Source organism: Aspergillus aculeatus, assembly GCF_001890905.1.
Source record: "Aspergillus aculeatus ATCC 16872 unplaced genomic scaffold ASPACscaffold_14, whole genome shotgun sequence".
Classification (NCBI taxonomy): domain Eukaryota; kingdom Fungi; phylum Ascomycota; class Eurotiomycetes; order Eurotiales; family Aspergillaceae; genus Aspergillus; species Aspergillus aculeatus.
This window is the reverse complement of record NW_017962989.1, coordinates 742,677-762,218: the sequence shown is the minus strand read 5'-3', so window position 1 is coordinate 762,218 and position 19,542 is coordinate 742,677. Positions and strand designations below refer to the sequence as shown.

The 19,542-nt window shown below is 53.0% G+C and overlaps 8 protein-coding genes across 8 annotated transcripts; 4 read left to right on the top strand and 4 right to left on the bottom strand.

Moving 5' to 3' along the window:
- Positions 1 to 15: 15 nt before the first annotated feature.
- Positions 16 to 1,203, bottom strand: ASPACDRAFT_124161 (peptide chain release factor family protein). Its single transcript, XM_020196718.1, has 2 exons — positions 693 to 1,203; positions 16 to 605 (listed from the first exon to the last, which is right to left on the bottom strand). Exons 1-2 carry the CDS (start codon positions 885 to 887, stop codon positions 222 to 224), a joined length of 579 nt encoding a protein of 192 aa, XP_020053623.1. The 5' UTR covers positions 888 to 1,203; the 3' UTR covers positions 16 to 221.
- A 615-nt stretch (positions 1,204 to 1,818) lies between these two features.
- On the top strand, positions 1,819 to 3,018 carry ASPACDRAFT_80738 (serine palmitoyltransferase small subunit family protein). Its single transcript, XM_020205719.1, has 2 exons — positions 1,819 to 2,253; positions 2,348 to 3,018. Exons 1-2 carry the CDS (start codon positions 2,136 to 2,138, stop codon positions 2,590 to 2,592), a joined length of 363 nt encoding a protein of 120 aa, XP_020053622.1. The 5' UTR covers positions 1,819 to 2,135; the 3' UTR covers positions 2,593 to 3,018.
- A 222-nt stretch (positions 3,019 to 3,240) lies between these two features.
- Positions 3,241 to 4,213, bottom strand: ASPACDRAFT_80737 (uncharacterized protein). Its single transcript, XM_020205718.1, has 2 exons — positions 3,989 to 4,213; positions 3,241 to 3,913 (listed from the first exon to the last, which is right to left on the bottom strand). Exons 1-2 carry the CDS (start codon positions 4,037 to 4,039, stop codon positions 3,650 to 3,652), a joined length of 315 nt encoding a protein of 104 aa, XP_020053621.1. The 5' UTR covers positions 4,040 to 4,213; the 3' UTR covers positions 3,241 to 3,649.
- A 532-nt stretch (positions 4,214 to 4,745) lies between these two features.
- ASPACDRAFT_32856 (dodecenoyl-CoA isomerase) lies at positions 4,746 to 5,642 on the top strand (the record flags this gene model as incomplete). The annotated part of the gene is made up of 2 exons (XM_020199911.1): positions 4,746 to 4,936; positions 5,003 to 5,642. 2 exons carry the CDS (start codon positions 4,746 to 4,748, stop codon positions 5,640 to 5,642), a joined length of 831 nt encoding a protein of 276 aa, XP_020053620.1.
- Positions 5,643 to 5,893: 251 nt separating this feature from the next.
- Positions 5,894 to 7,245, bottom strand: cdc123 (cell proliferation protein CDC123; the record flags this gene model as incomplete). The annotated part of the gene is made up of 2 exons (XM_020203839.1): positions 5,894 to 7,043; positions 7,115 to 7,245. 2 exons carry the CDS (start codon positions 7,243 to 7,245, stop codon positions 5,894 to 5,896), a joined length of 1,281 nt encoding a protein of 426 aa, XP_020053619.1.
- Positions 7,246 to 7,466: 221 nt separating this feature from the next.
- On the top strand, positions 7,467 to 10,141 carry ASPACDRAFT_1873540 (uncharacterized protein). The gene is made up of 3 exons (XM_020198018.1): positions 7,467 to 7,695; positions 7,755 to 7,915; positions 7,972 to 10,141. The coding sequence occupies exons 1-3, from the start codon at positions 7,553 to 7,555 to the stop codon at positions 10,026 to 10,028; spliced, it is 2,361 nt and encodes a 786-aa protein (XP_020053618.1). The 5' UTR covers positions 7,467 to 7,552; the 3' UTR covers positions 10,029 to 10,141.
- Positions 10,142 to 10,323: 182 nt separating this feature from the next.
- Positions 10,324 to 12,084, top strand: ASPACDRAFT_1873539 (uncharacterized protein; the record flags this gene model as incomplete). Its single annotated transcript, XM_020198017.1, has 2 exons — positions 10,324 to 11,536; positions 11,616 to 12,084. The coding sequence occupies 2 exons, from the start codon at positions 10,324 to 10,326 to the stop codon at positions 11,795 to 11,797; spliced, it is 1,395 nt and encodes a 464-aa protein (XP_020053617.1). The 3' UTR covers positions 11,798 to 12,084.
- A 659-nt stretch (positions 12,085 to 12,743) lies between these two features.
- On the bottom strand, positions 12,744 to 19,209 carry ASPACDRAFT_33432 (AP-1 complex accessory protein LAA1; the record flags this gene model as incomplete). The annotated part of the gene is made up of 6 exons (XM_020199958.1): positions 12,744 to 14,321; positions 14,379 to 14,680; positions 14,725 to 14,962; positions 15,019 to 16,296; positions 16,354 to 16,710; positions 16,762 to 19,209. The coding sequence occupies 6 exons, from the start codon at positions 19,207 to 19,209 to the stop codon at positions 12,744 to 12,746; spliced, it is 6,201 nt and encodes a 2,066-aa protein (XP_020053616.1).
- Between the last annotated feature and the right edge of the window lie 333 nt (positions 19,210 to 19,542).

Sequence of the window (19,542 nt, the reverse complement as noted above, 5' to 3'; positions counted from 1 at the left end):
AGTAGCTCCCTGTATGTCCTGATGAACTATAAATGAACATTTTTAATCTGCTATAATGGTTATATGTAATTCAATCTGTATGTGCAACGGCGCGTACGGCGCGTATTCATCTCGATAAATACGCCGTTTCAAAGCGCGTCATCTGGAACTGGTTGATGGAGACAACGAAAAGCTGCAGTACCTGCTGTAACTCTCGAGGAAATGATAGTTCATAAGCTTGTTTATCTCTTCTGCTCAGGCTCTTGTGCTTCTGAGAGCTCGTTGGCTTTGTCTTCTTCATGACGATGAGAGTCAGTATTGCTCGCGTCGTCTTCCTCATCGTGAGATTTCTCCACCCCCTCGACCTCTTCCGTTGCTCCTTCCTGGCCCTTCTCCAGCTCCCGATATTTGCGCCGAGCCTTCTTCACCTTACTTGCCTTCTTCTTTCGCGCGCGGTCGGCCTTGATGGCGGCACGACTCTTGTCCCCATTCAGAAGCTCCTCGACCTTATCCCCTAGGATGTGACGAGCATATTTCTCGTTTTGCGACCTCGACCGGGTAGCTTGCGACTTGACGACTATGCCAGTGGGCTTGTGAATAATTTGGACGGCGGAATTGGTTTTGTTCTGGGCAGATATTGCCGGACGAGTTAGCGCGTGATGCTCTGCATGGGAGGAAAAGGGTTTCCACAGGGCTTCCTGAGAGTGACGTACAATTTTTTGACCACCGGGACCGGTGCCCTTCAGGTAAGATATCGTCAAGTCGGCATCTTGGAACTTTAGGCGAGGAGGGAGTGGCTTGTCGGCCAGAGAGAGGGCGGAGAGAGAGAATGACCGCCGAAAGAGATTGGAAGTCGAGATGAGTGTGAGGGGGTTAGTATGACGAGCTATTTGTGAGGGACGAAACATGGTGATTGAAGGAGCTGTGGCAGTAGTAATGGCCGTAGTAGCTACGGAGCACTGAGTAAGCCTACAATATACTCGCAATGCTCATGATTGTTCTTCTTGGTTGTAATGTATTGATGGTATGGCCTTACCATACCGACTCAGCACACGTGAGTGCCAGTTACAGTAAGTTTCTTCAACAATCTTAACAACCTTCATTACATATTGATATACAAAGACTCATTCAACGATTCCTCATAGTCGAACAGTGACCTGTATCTGGGATCTTCACGGCGTTGTATCCTGGACTCCCGATGAGGTTTGGATTACACTCGGGATTGTTTCTGTCCAGCCATAGAAAATCCTCTGCTAGTGGAAAGGCTGACGTACGCTTTTCTGTGGATTCATGGAGTTTACACGCCAATCAGTCATCGAGCACAGCCACTGGAACCAAGCTCGCTGTTACGGTACGAGTACGAGAAAGCGAAACTGCGCATAAAATGAATGTACTCGAGTACCCTGACTGCTGGACTGGACCCTTACTAGTGGAACCTGAGTCTTTTATGCTGCGGTAGTGGTAGACACTTTATCTGCTTAGTGTCCTGCAGCCAATTTGAAACAGTGTCCAGATCCAGCATGGACTTGACGGGGGGTTCGATTTAGTCTTCCATTCGCTCCCTACTGCATTTTTTTCTTTGAGGCTACTCAATCTTAACGTATTTCCCAACCATTCTACTCTGTACAGCTGCTGTTCTTTTTCTTTCCACTCCCTCGACCCCCCCCCCTCCCCACTTTCAGGAGACACGACGGGAAGAAGTTACCTGCCACTTCTACAGTTGTACTCTCACTGGCCCTTTATCCTCTCAACTGGCTGCGCATAAGTCTTTTGTGAACCTTTTCTCGTCCCACGGAGATTCCTTCAACCCGCACTCCGTTGTCTCACCCGCTTACCTATCGGCCGTTTACTTGTCTGCCTAGACTATAACTTCCTGAGCTCGTCGCTTCGCTTCGCTTCAGCTGTCAGTTTCTCTGTCTGTCAGATCATGGATGCTTGGTAGATCTTGGCACCACTTGCTCTCATCCCATCCCTTCTTCAACCACCACTCAACAAAGTGCATTTCTCCTAAGAGCATCAGCGATAGATCCCCTGAAGCCGACTCTCCCCACATCACCATCGCCTGGTTGCTACACCATATTTCCTCAATCAGTCTTATCAGCTGCCTATTCTCCTAAGTCAGCTTGAACGCTTTCGCAATTGGCGGATCCACAGCAATGACATTTCTGCTTTGGCTTGTCACGAATCTCGTGCGCTGGGTGCGACTGAAGATCTATCAGTATGAGGTGACTTTCGCCGTGTATATGCTCACTCCTACAGAAAAGTTCATCTTTAGTGCGTCAAGCCGTGTCCCCCCGAAGCGATTTATGCTTAAGAAACTATGTCCCCAGTCCCAGGATATGGCGCGCTAACACTGGAACTCAAAAAGACTCTCTCCTCCTCACCCTCCTCACCATGATTATCACCGGCATTTACGTCTATTTGCCCGATCATATCCGAGCCATTTACAGCCACTTATACTACTACTGGGTCGGCGAACGTCCATTCATCTCCGGGAATCTTCCGACCATCAGTTCAGTATTCCGCGAAGTCGGCACTCAGACGATGGATGTCCTCTACGAAACAGCCAAAAACCAAGCTGCCACGGTCACTGATTCGATTGCCGAACTCTGACCTCTCCATTGCCTTGGTCTCCGCACTGATGTGACTTCTACCTCCCCACCTCTTCTCGGACTTCGGCTTCCGGAAGCTCGGAAACAACGACGCACTTTGTTTGCTGAGGTGCATTTCCAGCTGTGATACCATTGGGGCCTATTACCATTCTTTCTGCTATCACCATTCGCATTAATATCTGTTCTTAATCCACCCCCCACACATCTGCGGCACCCCACATCTATTCGTCCTCGAGCATGAATTGCATCAGCATTGCACGATAAAAGCGCAGCTTCTTTTACCTCTTGGTTCATGATACTGTTGCAACGTTGTTTCATGGCGTTTGAGCGATACAATCTTCCCTGGGTCGGCGCATTCTAGGCGTTCATCATCGTTAGATCCACCTCGTGGCCTTTTTTTTCTAAAGCCCGCCACCTTGACTCGTCTTCCTGTCCATACTGTATCGAAGCTACTATTGCTATGAGAGAATATTCTTATAGTGCCTGTCAATGTTGTGCATGCCTCCGAGGCCACTTGGCCGAACATCGTTCATGGATGGCACCGTGAAGAATAAGCTTGGTTCTGTAACGCGGGGACTGTAAACTAGACTACATATCGTAAGTACAGCGCAGCGTATCCGTGGGATTCGAACATGCAGACACCGAGACTCGAGACGAACATACTACCATTAAGCATTGAAGTACAATTTTGGTCTGCAGCTAAAGAAAAAACTCCCGAGAACAAAAAGCAAAAAGAGCCCTCCAACCCAATATACAACTCCGGTCATGCTCAGAGGAGAGTGTTATACAATGGAGAAAAAACAAGCGCACCCCGGCCAGAGATAGTACATAATCGAGGGCACCAACCTCACCATATCGGAGCGGACACGGACACTGATAACCCAAACCGACCCTCTCCCCGCTGGGGAATCCAACGCAAACAATCAATAAAGGCATAAATCTTTTTTCCTCCGGGTCAGGATGTCAAGGCAAAGCCTGGCATTTAAACCATCCGCACCGCAACGCAACCTTTTTTCTTTCATCCCGCCCAACAAACAAGTCACTCAAAAGGAGGGAAACTACTCCGCACTGCTGGCAGATGCTTCCGTCTGTGCCTGAGCCAGCCGCAGCTCCGCCTCCGCCGCCTCCCGCTGCCTCCGCTCCCGGCGGATGGCGTCGTTCATGCGCATGCGGTTCAGCTCGCGGTCGATCTCCTCCTTCTCGAGCGGGATCTTGTGAGATTGTTCGGCGGTGGGCCAGAAGCCCTTGACGGTGAAGCGGTCGTCGAGGTTCGTGCCGAAGTAGTACATCCAGCCGATGGGGAAGAGGATGTAGGTTCCAAACTGTGCGCAGGTGACAGAGTGAGAATTGGTTTAGTGTTCGGCATGGGGATATGCTTGAAGGAAAGCGGAGATTACCTTGAAGACTTCGAGGTTTCCACCCTGGAGTTTGCGGAGGATGGAAGACATCTTGTGCGATTTGTGGCGGAGGGGAGGAGTGTGAGGGGGGGAGATGTATGAGAGTCTGATGCCGTATATACGGGTTTGCTTGGTGGTTGTGTTGGGAATTGTTTTCTTGAACGAAGAACGGATATCGTTGGTACTCGTCTGTCTGTCCGGTCTCAAGCCAGTCAGTCAGTCTCCGGGGCGGGAACTTTTGGTGATGCTCTCCAATGGTCTGATACGATTATCTTCACGGAGCTTCTGACAAGCCGAACCCGCCTCCAAGCCCGGGATCCTTGCAAACGCAGCAAACACCCCACGTGCAATACAGCCGTAAAAGTCATGTGACCATATGTACTTGGCGATGCCGTGAGCCTCGGCTTGTTCTTTTCCTATGCTCGGCCCGCTGGACTCTCCCCGCATAAGCAGGCCTAGCGTTCTGCAGCGGAGACTGGCCCCGTCTACTTAGCCCCCAGCGTTTCCCCAGAATAGATATACCTGCTCTTTCCTTTCCGTTGCTCCTTTATTCCGTAGAATCTCGTGTCCGGTGCATGAATTTGGTCTGATTTAGCCTCATTGCATAACGGTTCCAGCGCACAAGGTCGTGTGATCTGAATTTACTGCCTGAATTTGTCTCACTCACTGGAGGAAGTGCATAGACACATACATCAACATTAGAAAATTCCCCGCAACACATCGCCCTACACATAAGTACAGTACAAGCCCATCCAACATGACCGACGAGAGCCTCATCACAATCACATACCAAGGCCGAATCGCCATCATCACTCTGAACCGACCCCAGAAACTCAATGCCCTGGACCAAGACCTCTACTACCTACTGGGCGAACGGCTCCGCGAAGCCGACGCAAACAAGGACACCTACATCACGATCCTGACCGGCAAGGGACGATTCTTCTCCGCGTGAGTTTTTTTTTTTTGCCCGACGCCCCGACTGCGAAGCCCAACTCACCCTCAAAAAAATCCCAGGGGCGCCGACGTAACCATCACCCGCCCCAACGGCGGCAGCCTGAACAGCAGCGCGCGCCGCGACCTCCTACGAGGGTTCGTGGCCAACAACCTAGACATCACGCGGACGTTCGCGCACCACCGGAAGATCCTGATCGTGGCGCTTAACGGGCCAGCCGTGGGGCTGTCGGCGGCCCTGATCGCGCAGGCGGACTTCATCTACGCAGCGCCGCACTCCTTCCTGCTGACGCCGTTCTCCTCGCTGGGGCTGGTGGCCGAGGGCGGGGCGTCGCACGCCTTCGTCGAGCGGCTGGGCATCGCCCGGGCCAACGAGGCGCTGCTGATGAGCCGGCGCATCCCGTGCGAGGCGCTGGTCGCGGCCGGGTTCGTCAACGCCGTGGTGACCCCGGAGTCCGGGCGCGCGGACGACTCCGATGGGTTTTTGGTGAAGGTGCTCGCCGAGGTGGAGGAGCGATTGGGCACGCATTTGAATCAGGAGAGTCTATTGCGGATCAAGGAGTTGGTAAGGCGGCCCGGGAGAGAGGTGCTTGATCGGCAGAATGGGTTGGAGGTGTTTGCTGGGTTGGAGCGGTTTCTCAGTGGGGTGCCGCAGGAGGAGTTTCGGAAGTTGGCCTCGGGGGAGAAGAAGCATAAATTGTAGGGGTTGGGGTTTGTTGAATGATTTTTGAGGGAAGGAGCCGGGGGGGTGGGGGTGGAGATTGTGCTTGTATTGCGCTGCGCCGGGCTTAGATGATACATCCTTCAAGCGCGAGGGGGTCTTGAGTTTGTATTGTAAACAGCTCAACAATGGTTGGATTCATGAAGCTTAATTTTGATATCACAGATTCTATTTTCAAGAACGCCCTCGAAACCTGAACACCATCACCTAAATTGATACCCTCATAAAAAACATCACTCGTCTGAATCGGATTCCTGCGTCTGCTTGGCCAAGATATCCTGCCACTGCCCGAGAAACTCGCTCATGCCCCCCGGCCCCGTAAGGGAAGCATCCACCACTTCCTTGGGCAACTTATGCGCCGAGTACTGTGGCGTCGTGAAAGCATATGCCTCGGGGTCATCGCGCTTCACCAGCCGGAACTCCGCGAACAGCGGGGCATCGTCATCGTCGTTGCCCTCGTTCTCGGATTCCGACTCGGACTCGGACTCGGGCTCTTCTGCCTCCTCCTCCTGCTCCACTGCACCGTTGGCACCGCGGAGAGACAACCGAACGAACTGCTCTTGTGCGCCATCATCTTCCTCCTCCACGATACCGACGGGGTCCTTCATCGTCAGGATCTCGAGCCAGCTAAACAGCAGCGAATCGGTCCGCTCGGCCCACGGGTTGATGTCGATCAGCCAGACCTTCTCGTGGGGCGGCGGGATGTAGACGTCGAACACGAAGCTCGGGTCGGGGAACGTGCTCTTCAGCTTGTCGTCGAAGAACGCTTGGATACGCGACCGGAGCGCATCGCGCATGGGGAACAGGAAGTCGAAGTGATTCTGGTCGCGCTGGCAGATGCAGAGCAGCACGCGGTTGCGCACCCAGCACCGGAATTCGAGAGACGGGTTGAAGTTGACGTATTTGCGGAGGATGAGGTGGTAGGGGACCTCAGGCGGAGTCTCGGAGGGCGCGGAGTCGGCAGGTGTGGCATCAGCGGCAGCGGCAGCGTCGGGAACGCAGTCATCGAAAGGATGTTCTAGGTCATGAGTGATGAAATCACTGCTCTTCAGCAGCAGATAGATGTCGTTGGGCGTGCGGCACTGTAAGTCGTTGGTGGCCGACATCCAGGTTGCATCTTTCGGAGCACTCCAGTTCAGCTTCGGTGTTACTTTCCCCCCGTATTCGCTGATCGTGGACTTGATTTGGGAGTGGATCTCGGGCCATTCGACTGACGGGTCTGCCTCTTCGGCTTCGCCATCGTCGGAGAAGGTGTCGAGGTTATCGTCGTCGTCTGTGGGCGGGGCAGCCTCCGGCGGCAGAACAATACCGTCGGCACGCAGGTAGGAGACGAACTGGGCGCTCAAGGGAATTACCCGGGATTTGGGGACAAAAGACCGGTACCTGCAGAATGCGAGGGGTTTCAGTCAGTACGCCTAACCAGAGTTGACTGGCTGGTGATGGGTCGAACGTACCGAGGTTGCCAGCTGTGATACGAGCAGTTCAAGATGTGGGAGTATGTAATCGGAGGAAAGGGTAGTCTTGTCAAGGGTTCGGAGGGAGTCCCCTCTGCTGCAGGTGTCTCTGGAGGGTCAATATGAGGCATGGTGACAAAAAGGTGCAATAATGCAAGGTTAGATGCGAGATTTGTATCCGCAGAAAGAATGGTCCCTTGTCGATCGCAAAGAGAGTCTGCGGGGCAGCCACTTTTTTTGGAGTGAGTCAAGTTCCTTGCCGAAAGGGGAATAGTGTACGGAGTCCAGACGGACAATGCCACGTGCTGCCTCAGGCACGACTGATCGTCATCCACTCGTTCTGGCCTGCGTAGCAACATCGACAACCCCGGCCTTATCGGCGTCACCGTTCTTCGGCAGTCGTTGGCCATCTTTGGCAAGCACTCGGTGATTTTTCCCATGGCTTCAGACGGTCCGGATCCTCAAAGCCTGAAATCATGGCAGGATGCATTCCAATATCCAATTCCAACCGTGCGCCGCGTGGAGCAGGAGCTGCGGCGGGACATTGCGAGCAATAAGGAGAGGCTCCGAGCTCTGGTTGGGTATGCCGTGGTCGCCCCGGGATTTGAATTGATAGGCTAATTGTTGCTTGTGCATATAGGACGCGATATAGAGAGCTTGTGGGGACCGCCGAGAAGATCGTTTCCATGAATCGTGAGATGGAGGAGGTGGATTCAACGCTGGCGGACATAAGGCGAAGGTGTAACCCGCGGTTAATGGAGAAAACGTACGCCCATGTCCAGGCAGTCGCGTCGAATAAGGGTACAGCTCGTTCTAAGTGCGCGATTGATTCGTTATTTACTGATGGCTTGTATCAGACTCTCCCGAGCGAGCTCTCACAGGCCAGCTTGCCTTACTTCATCGCTCCGCAGTGTCGATGTCGAGGCTCCTCAGACGGCGAGGCCCGCTCCTACTCATCGCCAAGCTCACGGTCATCTCACGGCTGCTTCATAAGACCCTATCGCAACAACCGACGGTGCCGCCCTTCGTCGAGAACCTCCGCAATCAACTCGCTTCCCTCCGCCGAACCCTGCTGCGAAGAGTCGACAAGCGCCTTGCTCCTGCGAAGTCAACGCCAGACGAAATCATTGAAGCGCTGGCTGCTTACTGCCTAGCCACCAGCTGTTCTTCAGACGATGCGATCCGATATTTCCATCAAATACGTCTAGATGCTATTGGGAGCCAGCTCGAGCTCAATGACCCTCCAGGCGAGAACATCCTGAACAGCTTGCGCCTTTACATTCGCACGTTACAATCTTCCAAGGTCCTACTTTCGCGGCGGCTGTCCGACGTACTGAACAAGTTGAAAGCGCGGCCACTTCTCACAGACCCCGAGATTTGCGGCCTAGACGATCTGGACCTTGGTGTCTTAGGGCGATGGGTAACTTCAGATGTCAGCAACTTCACCCCTTGGATCAAATTGAGCGAACTGTCCAGGGCGGAAGTCGATAACATCATCAAGACGTGGTCAGAGGCTGCCTTCGACAAGTATATGCAGGGGTCTCGAGAGTCATTGAAGAATTGGTCGGATTTCTCTAAACTCCTTACACTTCGTGAGCAAGTGTTAGAACTCTGGTTAAGCTCCCGGAGCTCAACGCCCGCCCACTCGTCTTTGCAGGTGTTGGAGGGCATCAGGTCTGTTTTGAACGAACGACTTACCAATATTCTGGTGAACCAAGCGAAAGACTTGGACAAGTTCGGCCAAAGTATTGCATCCACCGTCGCGGGCTGGAGCAATTTGGATCACACATATTCCCACTCACTTTGGGACGAGAATCTTATCTCAATTGACTACTCCAATGGCTCCGCTTACTTCAAAGAAGCTGTTGTGGATAGGCTTTTTGGACGAGACGGGGACATTGTCTTATCTCTCGGAAAGTACCAAGCTTGGCTTGTGTCGGTAGACAAGTCCAAAAGCTCTATCGACGCTTTGCGCCAAATTCGATGGTCTGATATTATTGATGAAGGCGAGGACGAAGACTTAGACGTTGACATTCCGGGAATCTTGACTGATGATGATCCCCGGTTGCTGCGTGAGGCTCTCGAGGCTGCTATCAAGGAAGCTTTCGAGACTCTTGATCGTTCCTTTTGCGAGATCTTCAAAGCGCTCGAAGATCCGAGCCTGAATGAGCAGGTCGCATTTCTGCTCAAGCTCATCAGACTAATCCGGAGAGAACTACCCGTCGACTTTATCCCGGTAGGCTACGCATTCGCCGATAGTGTTATCCCTCAGTTACAAGAGATACTTGCTGCCGAGATAGTGGCGCACACGAGGCCATGGAGCCCGTCAGCTCGCTCAACTAAAAAAGCTCGAGGACTCCCAGGTCGCTCCCTTTGGGAAGGTGACCCAGCAATCCCTGTGCAACCGTCACCATCGGCGTTCAAATTCCTGCGCCGACTAGCGACAAGTATGAACCAATATGGCCCCGGGCTTTGGGATGCCTCGACCGTTCGATGTTTCAAGCGCACTGTACAGAAAGAACTCGTCAAACCCATTGCCTCTAGGATGGAAGAATTCAAGTCACCTTCTGTTCAGAATGGGGCTACTGATTCTGAAGCGGAGGTCAACGATGGTGAAGCGCCAAATTCGAACGGGAATGAGAGTCCACAGCAAAAGGCTGAGACGGAGAACGCTGACCCATATAAATATCTTCAAGACCATATGATCCAGCTATATTTTGACGCCTCTTACTTCAGATCTGCCTTTGAAGTTGGTGACTCGGAGGCGAGCCACTTGGCGGACGTACTGGAAACGATTCGCGGAGAGCTTGAACCTCAATTGCAGGTTGCGAAGAAGATTGACAAAGCGGCCCATGAGCACTGGAAGCGAACCTACCTTCTATTCGGTCTTCTGGCAGAGAAGGTCGAGCCGTAAGGTTGTACAGTTGTTCTTGTATATAAAGGCATTATCCACACTACACTGCACAAATGAATGACCAATCGCAATCCCTGTATAGATGATGTTACAGAACCGTCCAGACTTGTCCATATTAGGAGTAGTGTCCGCGGGGGAAACTCACCGCCCACGTCACGTTTCCGCCGGTGACAATGACTTCGCCGCGGGAAAAGGCAATGCGTTCATCTCCTTCCTGACCATTCTCATGCTGGTTGTTGCTCGCAGTGCTTCCTGACCTCTTTTACTGTCCCTGCTCAGCCTTCATTCCTTCACCATGGCCACTCCTAGGCTTCCTTTCCTTTATCCGAACCTCATGCGAGCGGTCCGATCATGCGAACCCACGACCCACCGCTCCATTCGCGCTCCATACTCCAGCAACCAGCAAGCCCCCTTCCACACTGCTCGCAGATACGCCCCAGAAACCTACCATCGTCGATACGGACCTGCCGCGGAGGCCAACCTCCCTCCCCCCTTGAAGCCCAAAGACGGTTCCTCTGAGAACCAAGCTCCCGCATCCCCAGGCCAGGAAACCAGCGCTTCGAACCCTGCCCCGCAAGAACAGTCATCGCCGAAGGAGGACAAGGCCGAAGCTCCTGAGGTCGACTCTCCCCAACCCAAAGACAAAAAAGCCACAAAATCAAAACAGCCCAGTGAAAGCAATGTGACTCCAGAGAAGGCGGAGCTGGATTCCACGCCAAAGCCCAAGAAAGACACCGAGCCCACGATCTCCGACCTCCAAGACACCACCGCCTCTAGTAAAGAGGCAGTCCCGATACTCTCCACCAACAACAACACTTACAATAATAGCAACAATGAACGCCACTCGCCCGAGGAAACACAGTTCAACCCGCACATCCTCAAGCAGAATCCCCTGGAGGGCGTCCTCCACATGCCGTCCCCGTCCTCTTACCTGACAACGGGCGGCGGCGCCGCCCCTGACCCGACGAGCAACCCCCCAAACCTCTCCCCGGCGCCCTACGTGCACTACTTCGACACCTACTCGCTCGTGCGGGACCTCTCCAAAAGCGGCTTCTCTGACGAGCAATCCATCACGATCATGAAGGCCGTCCGCAGCATCCTCCAGAGCAACCTCGACCTCGCGCGACAGAGCCTGACCTCCAAGTCCGACGTGGAGAACGAATCCTACCTGTTCCAGGCGGCGTGTTCGGAGCTCCAATCCTCGCTACAGATGGCCCGAGGCTCCGAGATGCAACGGCAGCGCGCGTCCCGGACCCAGCTGCAGCACGAGGCGGACATCCTCTCCCAGCGATTGAACCAGGAACTCGCCGGGCTGAAGGACGACATCAAGGGCATGTTCAATGACCACAAGATGTCGACGCGCGAGCAGCAGCGCAACATCGACACTTCGGTGCAGGAACTCAACTATAAGATCACGGTGTCGCTGAATAGTGATGGCAAGAGCGAGATCGAAGGCCTGCGGTGGATCCTGACAAGGCGAGCGGCGATGGCCATCGCCACTAGTGCTTGTGAGTTACCGATCCCTCCCCCTCCCCCTCCCCCCCTTCCGTCTTGTTACCCCGGGTTAAATGCTGACGCGCGCAGCAGTCATGATCATCCTCTTCCTCAAGTACTACTCCGTCCGCAAAAGCGAGGAGAAGAGCAAGAAGAAAGCCGACAAGCCGCCCAACGAGGCCAAGGAAAGTCGGGTCATCACTCCGGACCCCGTCCGGAAGCCCAAGTCGGCACCGGCCCCGACCATGATCCATCTGGGCGAGTCTCTGGGTTAAGTGAACCACATTTCGGCTCAGGTCTGATTCTCGCCAGTGCCTCTAATTGACACACCCTTATCTCCCTTGTATGACCACCTTTCCCACTTCATAGACTTCTTTCCCTCCCTTCCTTGGCGGGTCTGACGGATGACCTGATCGATCAACCTTGACTGTTTCCATATACATATTAGATTCTCCTTGCATCCGTGATCTTACCTTAGACATATGCATACTCAATCGTCCTGTCCTTTCCCCCAAACTGACCAACCGCTACTCCGCCGCTGACTCATGTCGATACCCCCTCGCCCCCTCTTTTCTTCACAGAGTTTCGCATCCGAATAGTCCGATTGAGTGTAAAGATAGAATAAAATACATTTCACATCGCATCATGTTCTATCGACAATTATCCACGCCTCTATCAATCCCCTTGCGTATCTGCTTAGTCTCTAACCTCTTCATATATGCAAAGAAGGAAACAAAAAAAAGTAACAAAAGCCACAGACAGAATTAAAACAAGTTCGCGCAAAAGACTTTGTTATCATGATCTGCGTACAACAGAGCAAGTCGGCAGAGAGAAGAGTCTTAATCCCCTCCTCCTCCTCCTTTACTCAAAGCCATTTTCCACATATCATCTTGGCGCATGGAATGTCATATACCATCAGCAAAGTAATCAACAAGAACTCATGTACGTCATAGCTCCCTTCTCCACTTCTCGTACAATTATACAGGAAAAAGTAGAGAAAATATGCAGAGGGGTCAAACAAAGTCACATCACAGCAAATAGACTTGGAAAAAAGGACTGGAGTAATATGAAGAGGAGAATACATTTCTCAAGCACAGGATGAAGGAATAAACGGGGAAAACGAACAAAGGTGTGGTTTGCAATTGATGGACAAGAATAAAATGACCGAGGGAGTTTTTGAATATACGCGGGGAAAAGGACAAGGAGGATAGCGTGCGTGGCTTAGAAGTCCATCCGCAGCGCAATACTGGGCATGCTCTGCTGTTCATGGTCCGAGTATGCGCGGTCGCGGCCCTGCTTGGTCCCCGCGGCGGAGGTCGCGTCGGCGCTGCGCAGGATATCCTCGAGGAGAGTCTTCTGGGCGGGCTGCATGGTGGCCACCAGGGCGCGGAAGATGGCTTGGTTGGCTTTGGCGAGCTCGAGCAGGTGAGCGGAGGTCTCGGTGTACACGGCGGAGCCCTCGCGGTCGGCGCGGGCGAGGAGGGCGGACATGACGAGGGACATGGCGGTAGGCGTGGCGTCCGCGGAGAAGACGGCGGTCGTGACGCAGGAGACCAGGGTGCGCGCGATGACAGTTCTAGTATTCTCCGGATCGTCGGCCACGTCGCCGTTCTCCTTAGGGCAACCGACGTAGAACCCGATGAGGCGCGGGGTGAGGTAGCGGGCAATGCTCTCGCTCGTGGTTGATTTGGGGGAAGAAGTGAGGAGGATGGAGCGGATACAGCCCGCGGCGACGTTGGCGAGACCGACGTCCTGGAGGCAGTCGAGGAGTTCGTCTAGGACGCAGGGGATGACTGGGTCGTGCGGTGGGATAAGGTGACCCCCGGTGGTGAGCAGGATAGCGATTGCCAAAAGCGTATTTTTCGCGCAAGGTAACGACGACTCGGACTCTCGCCGTTGCGCGATGGTCAGCGTCGTGAGGAAGCGAGTCAGGCAACCGCGTAACTGGCGGGACACGACGGCCAGGTTCTCGGGGTCGTCTGGCCCAAAGTCCCGGTTGTTGCTGACGCTGCTGATGAAATGCTTGAACGTGGGGAGCGCTTGGGGGACGACTTCGGCTTGGCATAGGCCCGTCGCTAGAATTGTACTGAAGATATGTAGGATGCATGCGTTGAGGTCATTGCGGATAATGGAAGGGAATATTGAGGCGACATTGACCAGCGAGGAGAGGGAGAGCCGGATGAGCGACAAGGCGTCTTCTGATCCAACGCTAAACCGTGCAAGAGGCGTGGACTCGCGCAAGTTAGGTAGTAGTCCCGCAAGGACAAGGATGATGCTTCTCGTCAACTCGAACAGCTGTTCGATGTCATCGGAAAGATGGTCATCTCGACCCTCGCTTCCCTTTGCTGACGGATGGTCTAAAGAGAGGTTGCGTGCAATTTCCACGATCACGTTCTGTATAGGGGTGCCTTCAGTCAAAGCAAGGCGGTCAAGCGAGTCCATTGTCTCCGAGAAGATAGCGTCCTGATAGATTGCGTTGCCGGAGATCACTGGTCGTAGGATTCTCTTAAGTGCCTGGAGGATTTCCAGTCTTTGTGACGGGGTGGTGAACTGGTCAACCAAAGCCTCAAATGCAAGACCAAAGAGAACGAAGAAGAAAGCAACAGGCTCGTCGCGATAATTGATATCGTGGCCTTTGCTTCCGATCTCTCCTTTCGGCGCATCCTGTTCATCTTCATTCGATTTTTTCGACTCTTCAAGATCTGACTTGCCGTCTAACGCGTCAAAGACAAAATCAATATCCTTCTCGACCAACCCAGCAATTGCATCGACAAGGTTCAACCAGGAATCTTGGTAGAACTGAAAAAGAAAAGTCAATATACAGCAAGTTTATGTGTCAATCGAGTTTCATCATACCTTCAAGAGTGTCTCACGGTTTAGTGCAGCGTACACTTCGTCCAAGTCGCCCCCTAATGGGCCTGTGCCCAGGCTCCCCGAAATATCTGGCTCGAATCTCAACCGTGCGTACTCCTGAAGAGAGGAGAGCCAGAGGGGCGTAAGCTTGGTGAGGTATGGCTGAACGACCTCGTTCAGGTATTCTTGCTCGATACTAGCGATCTGCAGCCGTGCCCAGGCTGAATACAATGCCATTTTAACCATGACTCTGGCATTGGAATTGAGCCCCTTCAGTTCGCCGATTTCGGTCGTATCCAGATTATCTTGAGTTCATTAGCGAACACCGACGCAAAAGCTTGATGAGCACACTCACTAGAGAAATTCTCAAGGCCGAGGACCAGGAGCTTAAGAATCCTGCCCATCCGCTCTACGTTCGTCACAATGCCCGTCGCAATGAATGTTGCTGAGACATTGATGGCCTCAGACGCAAGTTCGGCGGACGAGTCAGCAGCAAAAGCCGGGGTCAGAGCCGATCCAATCTGAGCCTGATATTGCTCGAGCAGAGACGCCTCCGTGAAGTCCGGGTCTGGAGTCTTGCCAAACATCTGGTGTCGTATGTCAGTAAGATCTTTCCGAAGACGGGAACAGGTAGGAATCATACTCTTAGAACCTGGTCGATAATCTTCAGTCCCCAGATGCGGAGCTCTATCACATTTGCTGTAGAGGCCGAGAACGCCATCCTGACAATGTCTCCGACCTTTTGTTGTAAAGCGAGTTCAGCGGGAATGACTTGATCTGGCAGAATCGCTTCCTGTACGATACACAGGAGTTCACTCAGACAACTCATAACAAAGTTCCGCGTTTGCCATTTTAGCAGTTCCTGTCCGGATACTGCGTCATGGGCTCCGTCAGACTGTCCAGCACCAGCAATTGCGGACGCAAAACCTGCAACCTCGTCATCCGGCATATCGTTGGCTGATGGCTTCACAGCAGATGTAAGAGGGGGTTCTTCCGCTTTGATGCGCGTCTTGGTCAAGGTATTGTGGCAGCGCTGGATCCAAAGCTCCGTCTCTTCGAGCGCTGTCTGCTGCATCCAGTCTTGGATCATGCCTTTCAAAATCGGATTGTCAGGCGTATCGTCAAACGCAAGCCAAATTTCCTCTTCAAGCGCCGGAGTGGCGGTGCGGATAACAGAAGCGGCATCTCTTTTCATCAGATTGCTGAGACCTCGGAGAGCAACGTCCCTCATAAGAGGATTATTAGCAGAGAGCTCAATCTGCAATCGTTTGACATATCCAGAGAAGTCAACGTATGCCGGCGCATACAGTGACAGATGATCCAGGCACTTCGAACTCTCCGTGACCAAGGCCGAGTTGTCCTCTAGCTGGAATTGCCTGAGCAGGGTGAGGATAAGATTCCGCGTCTTCGCAATGTCTTGGAGGTCAGGTCCCAGCACATTGATTAGCGAGTCAACACAGCGACTGATGAGCACAGGAGTGAGGAAGGTCATCTCAATATTGGATGTAGCCAAGGTCGCGGCCTCCTCATTGTGAGTATCCGCGTTGTACAACTGAGCGAGCATTCCGAGAGAGCTCGAAACGAAAGGCGAAAAGGTCAAGCCTGCGGAGTTCGCAACTCGTTCTAGACCACCTAGAGCCCAGAAGTGGACCACTGGGTGAGGGTCGTTACATAAAGACATTAAGACGCCAACGATGGTTTTGAGATGCAGACCAGCTGCCATACCGCCGACTTGGGAATGAATGCAACCTAGAGCAGCAGCGCAACCAGCACGGGCATTAGGCTCTCTATTCTCAACAATCTTATCCACAAGCCAATTAATTTGTGTATTTGTGAAGGTGTTGCCGGAGCTCTCGCACAGTCTTCCAAGCGCCTCGGCGCCGATCGTTCGGACGATTAGGTCGGGATCGGTGACGAATTTCTGTCATCATTAATCTTTCCGTCTTGTCTGCAAGAATTACAAGCACTGATGTCTCACCTGAACAAGCTCCTGTAGGACTTTATCAGTGGCGGGGTTGAGTCTCCCAGCTCCGGGGCCAATTTCCTTGACCGATACTTTGAGTGCATGAAGAAGCGCCACAGCAACATTGACTATCATAGCAGCCTTGCGGCCAGGGTTTCTCTGGAGGCTGGGCGATGCGAGATATGTTGCAATCTGCTCTACACTGCTTTCCTGAACCTTGGGGGCGTGCAGTGAAATAGCCACGGAAAAGAGATCGACGGCCGCATTCACGACACCAGTTGCGTGCGGATCAGCCACAAGACAGTCTCCTTGTCTCGATGAATAGAGCAGGACCGAGTCGTGTTCGCTAGCAGGAAAGATTGGGAACGTCAACTGTTCATGTCAGTACGAAGTCAGAAGCAGGTACGTATGTCTTTAACTTACAGCGTCATCGATACTTTGATCTACCGAATCGACTGCAGACCATGAGGGCCCATTCTCATTGTCATTCTTGCCATTAAGCGCCGCGCGAACATACTCGCGGGTGATACCCGTCACCCCGAACCCGTAGTTATCGCAGAGATCCCATAAGGTGTCAAATTGCGCGGTTGAGGCTGCAATTGAGCTTTCCAGGGGACCTGCCTGGGTAGCATCGGGGTCTGCGAAGGAGGAGATTGCTAGACTTAAGAGGCTAGATTGAGAGATGACGTCGCCACGACTTAAGGGATGAACGTGAAGTAACTTTGAGAAACACTGTAAAACACGTCGTCGGACCATCGTTTCGATATCGTGCAACTGCAACGAAGGGTGGAGACGCTGTGATGAATCATTTACGGACTTTTGCCGCGGGAGATCCTCAAGGAAGTCGACTGTATTTTGAAGCATTCCTGCGATTCTCTTCGCACCGTCCGCTGTGATCAATTTGCTATTGAACTCCATGAAGACCAGTAGTGCGCCCAGAGCACATTCCCTGACATGCGCAAGAAAGCTCATTTCCAATATCCCACGCTGAGCCGAGTTTTCCTTACTCAAATGAAGTGGAAGTGCATTCTTCCAAAGCAACATCAACTGCGATAGATGTATTTTGACAAAGCTCGGCCCAAGGGGCATTAAACCTCCGATCAAGATCCAAGCGACTTGTATTTGCGTACAGGCGGCACGTAACTCGGAGTTGCTGCTGGTTTTCAGAAGATCGGTTGCTTGAGTAAATACACGGGAGAACACATCAACAGACCCGTACAGAGGTTGCAGTCGAGATGTACTTAGCATGGCCGAAAGACCATTGGCATAACCAACACACCGACGCGGCGACTGTCGAGGAGTGCCCAATTGGCCAACTTCTCTGTTCAAAGTATTCAGGCAGATGGTGACACAAGAGAGTAATTGATGCGGGCAGGCGAGAACGAAATTGCGCAAACAATGCGCTGCATGTATTTGGACGGTGTAGCTGGGGTGAGACAGAACCTGGAGCAAAGCCTCACGACAAGGTTCAGCAAGAGTAGTAAATGCAGAACCAAGGGATACAATCAGGGAAGACAGTGCGCTCAAAGCGCTAGTCAAAGAGTGCTTGCTTGGCTCACGCCGCTCCTGGACCACCTGAGGATAATCTTTGAGCACATCGTTAATCAGCCATTGAGCCGCATTCAGCTGGCTAGTCTCTCGGAGCGATTCACGACCGACCGTATCTTCCAGAATGCTTTTGACAAACTTCCTGGTCATCAGAAGTCGAAACCGGTTGTACGTTACCGTAGGATGGTTCAATAGATCGAACAGGAAGTGAGTCGCGATCTGGCCGTAGCAATCTTCAATTGCCTTGTCACCTAGAATCCGCAAGACGTGCTTGTAGCATACAGCGATGCCTGCGCGAGCTCGATTAGACGTCGCGCTCTTGAGGTATTGTGTAGAAAGTTGCCGAAGGAGGTCTGGAAGGAGAAAGAACAGACGTGGTTCTGCTTTCTTGGTAGTTGACGACTCTGAAGCCTCGGCCTCCTCATCGTCTTCCGTCGGTTTCGCTGTTGGTTTTCGTGACAGTCTTTTGGATTTCTTGGGCTTCGGCACAGAAGCGATTCGAGTGTCCGAAGCATGCAGTTTGGCTAGCGCGCGGGCGAGACAGGCTGCAGCGGCGTGTCGAACGGGAGCCACAGGACTGTCAATTGCCTTCCAAACCACGGCCTTTAACTGATCAAAGTCGTTCGCATTATCGAAGTATGGGGTCGTGTTCACAAGCTGTTCAAGGCAGCGACATGCGTGGACTTGAACAAACGTCGATTTGTCCCCGGTTGCGGCATTGCGGGCCTGCTTCCAGATGTCTCGGGCTGTAGCTTCGTCGACGGGAACTCCAGAGCCAACTACCACTTTCCGCAGCACGGAGAACACTGACCCACGACATCCCGTATGGTTGCTCGAGGCTTTGAGTAGCTTCAGTAAGCTTGACACAACAACTCCGGATTGCGCAAAGACACTCTCTCCGGCGACTGCGAATACCTCTCCCAGGCAGTGGGCTGCAGCGAACTTGGTTTTGAGTTCGGCCTCATTTTTGCTCGCAGTCAGAGTCCCCAGCAGGTCAGTCACTGTCTCGAAAAGAACCCCGCGATCGCCCTTGCTGAAGATAGCACCGAAGCAGCGTCCCAGGTTGTTGCGAATAACTCGGGTGATTGTTGGTGACGGCAGTGTGAGAATCTTGAACAGCTCCTTTTTCAAGAATTTCTGCTGCGACGATACCTGAGCCTTATCCAGTCCTGATATATGCTGGACTAAGTCCGATGTGAATGTGAGGAGGTAGAGGTCCTGTTGTTCGGAAGGGAGCGCATGAAGCTTGCTGATGTCGAGCTCCGCACGGGGAGCCGCATTGTCGGCGGCGGAAGTGGACGCAGCATTTTCGGATGCAGACATTGGGTTTCGGTCGTCCCACCTAGGGCGTCACCCATATGAGGGTCTATATTGTATCGAAGGGTGATGTTGGAGACAGGGTTGAAGGCGGGGGTGAATGGTTGGCAACCAGGTGAGTCCGACTGGCAGTAGTCTAGTCGCCGACCTTACAATACGTAGTTAGTCGATGGGCCCCTTAAGCGGGCACTTGGCCTCATTTCCGGGGGCGGTGGCGGAGAAACTGTTAGGCCGGCCCCGCTATCAGATTGAAAGATGCGGTTCCGATTGCATTGCACTGCAACTTAAAAGACGCATTTGCTCCATGCCGCTCCGGGAGCAGAAATGGGGCTGCCCGCT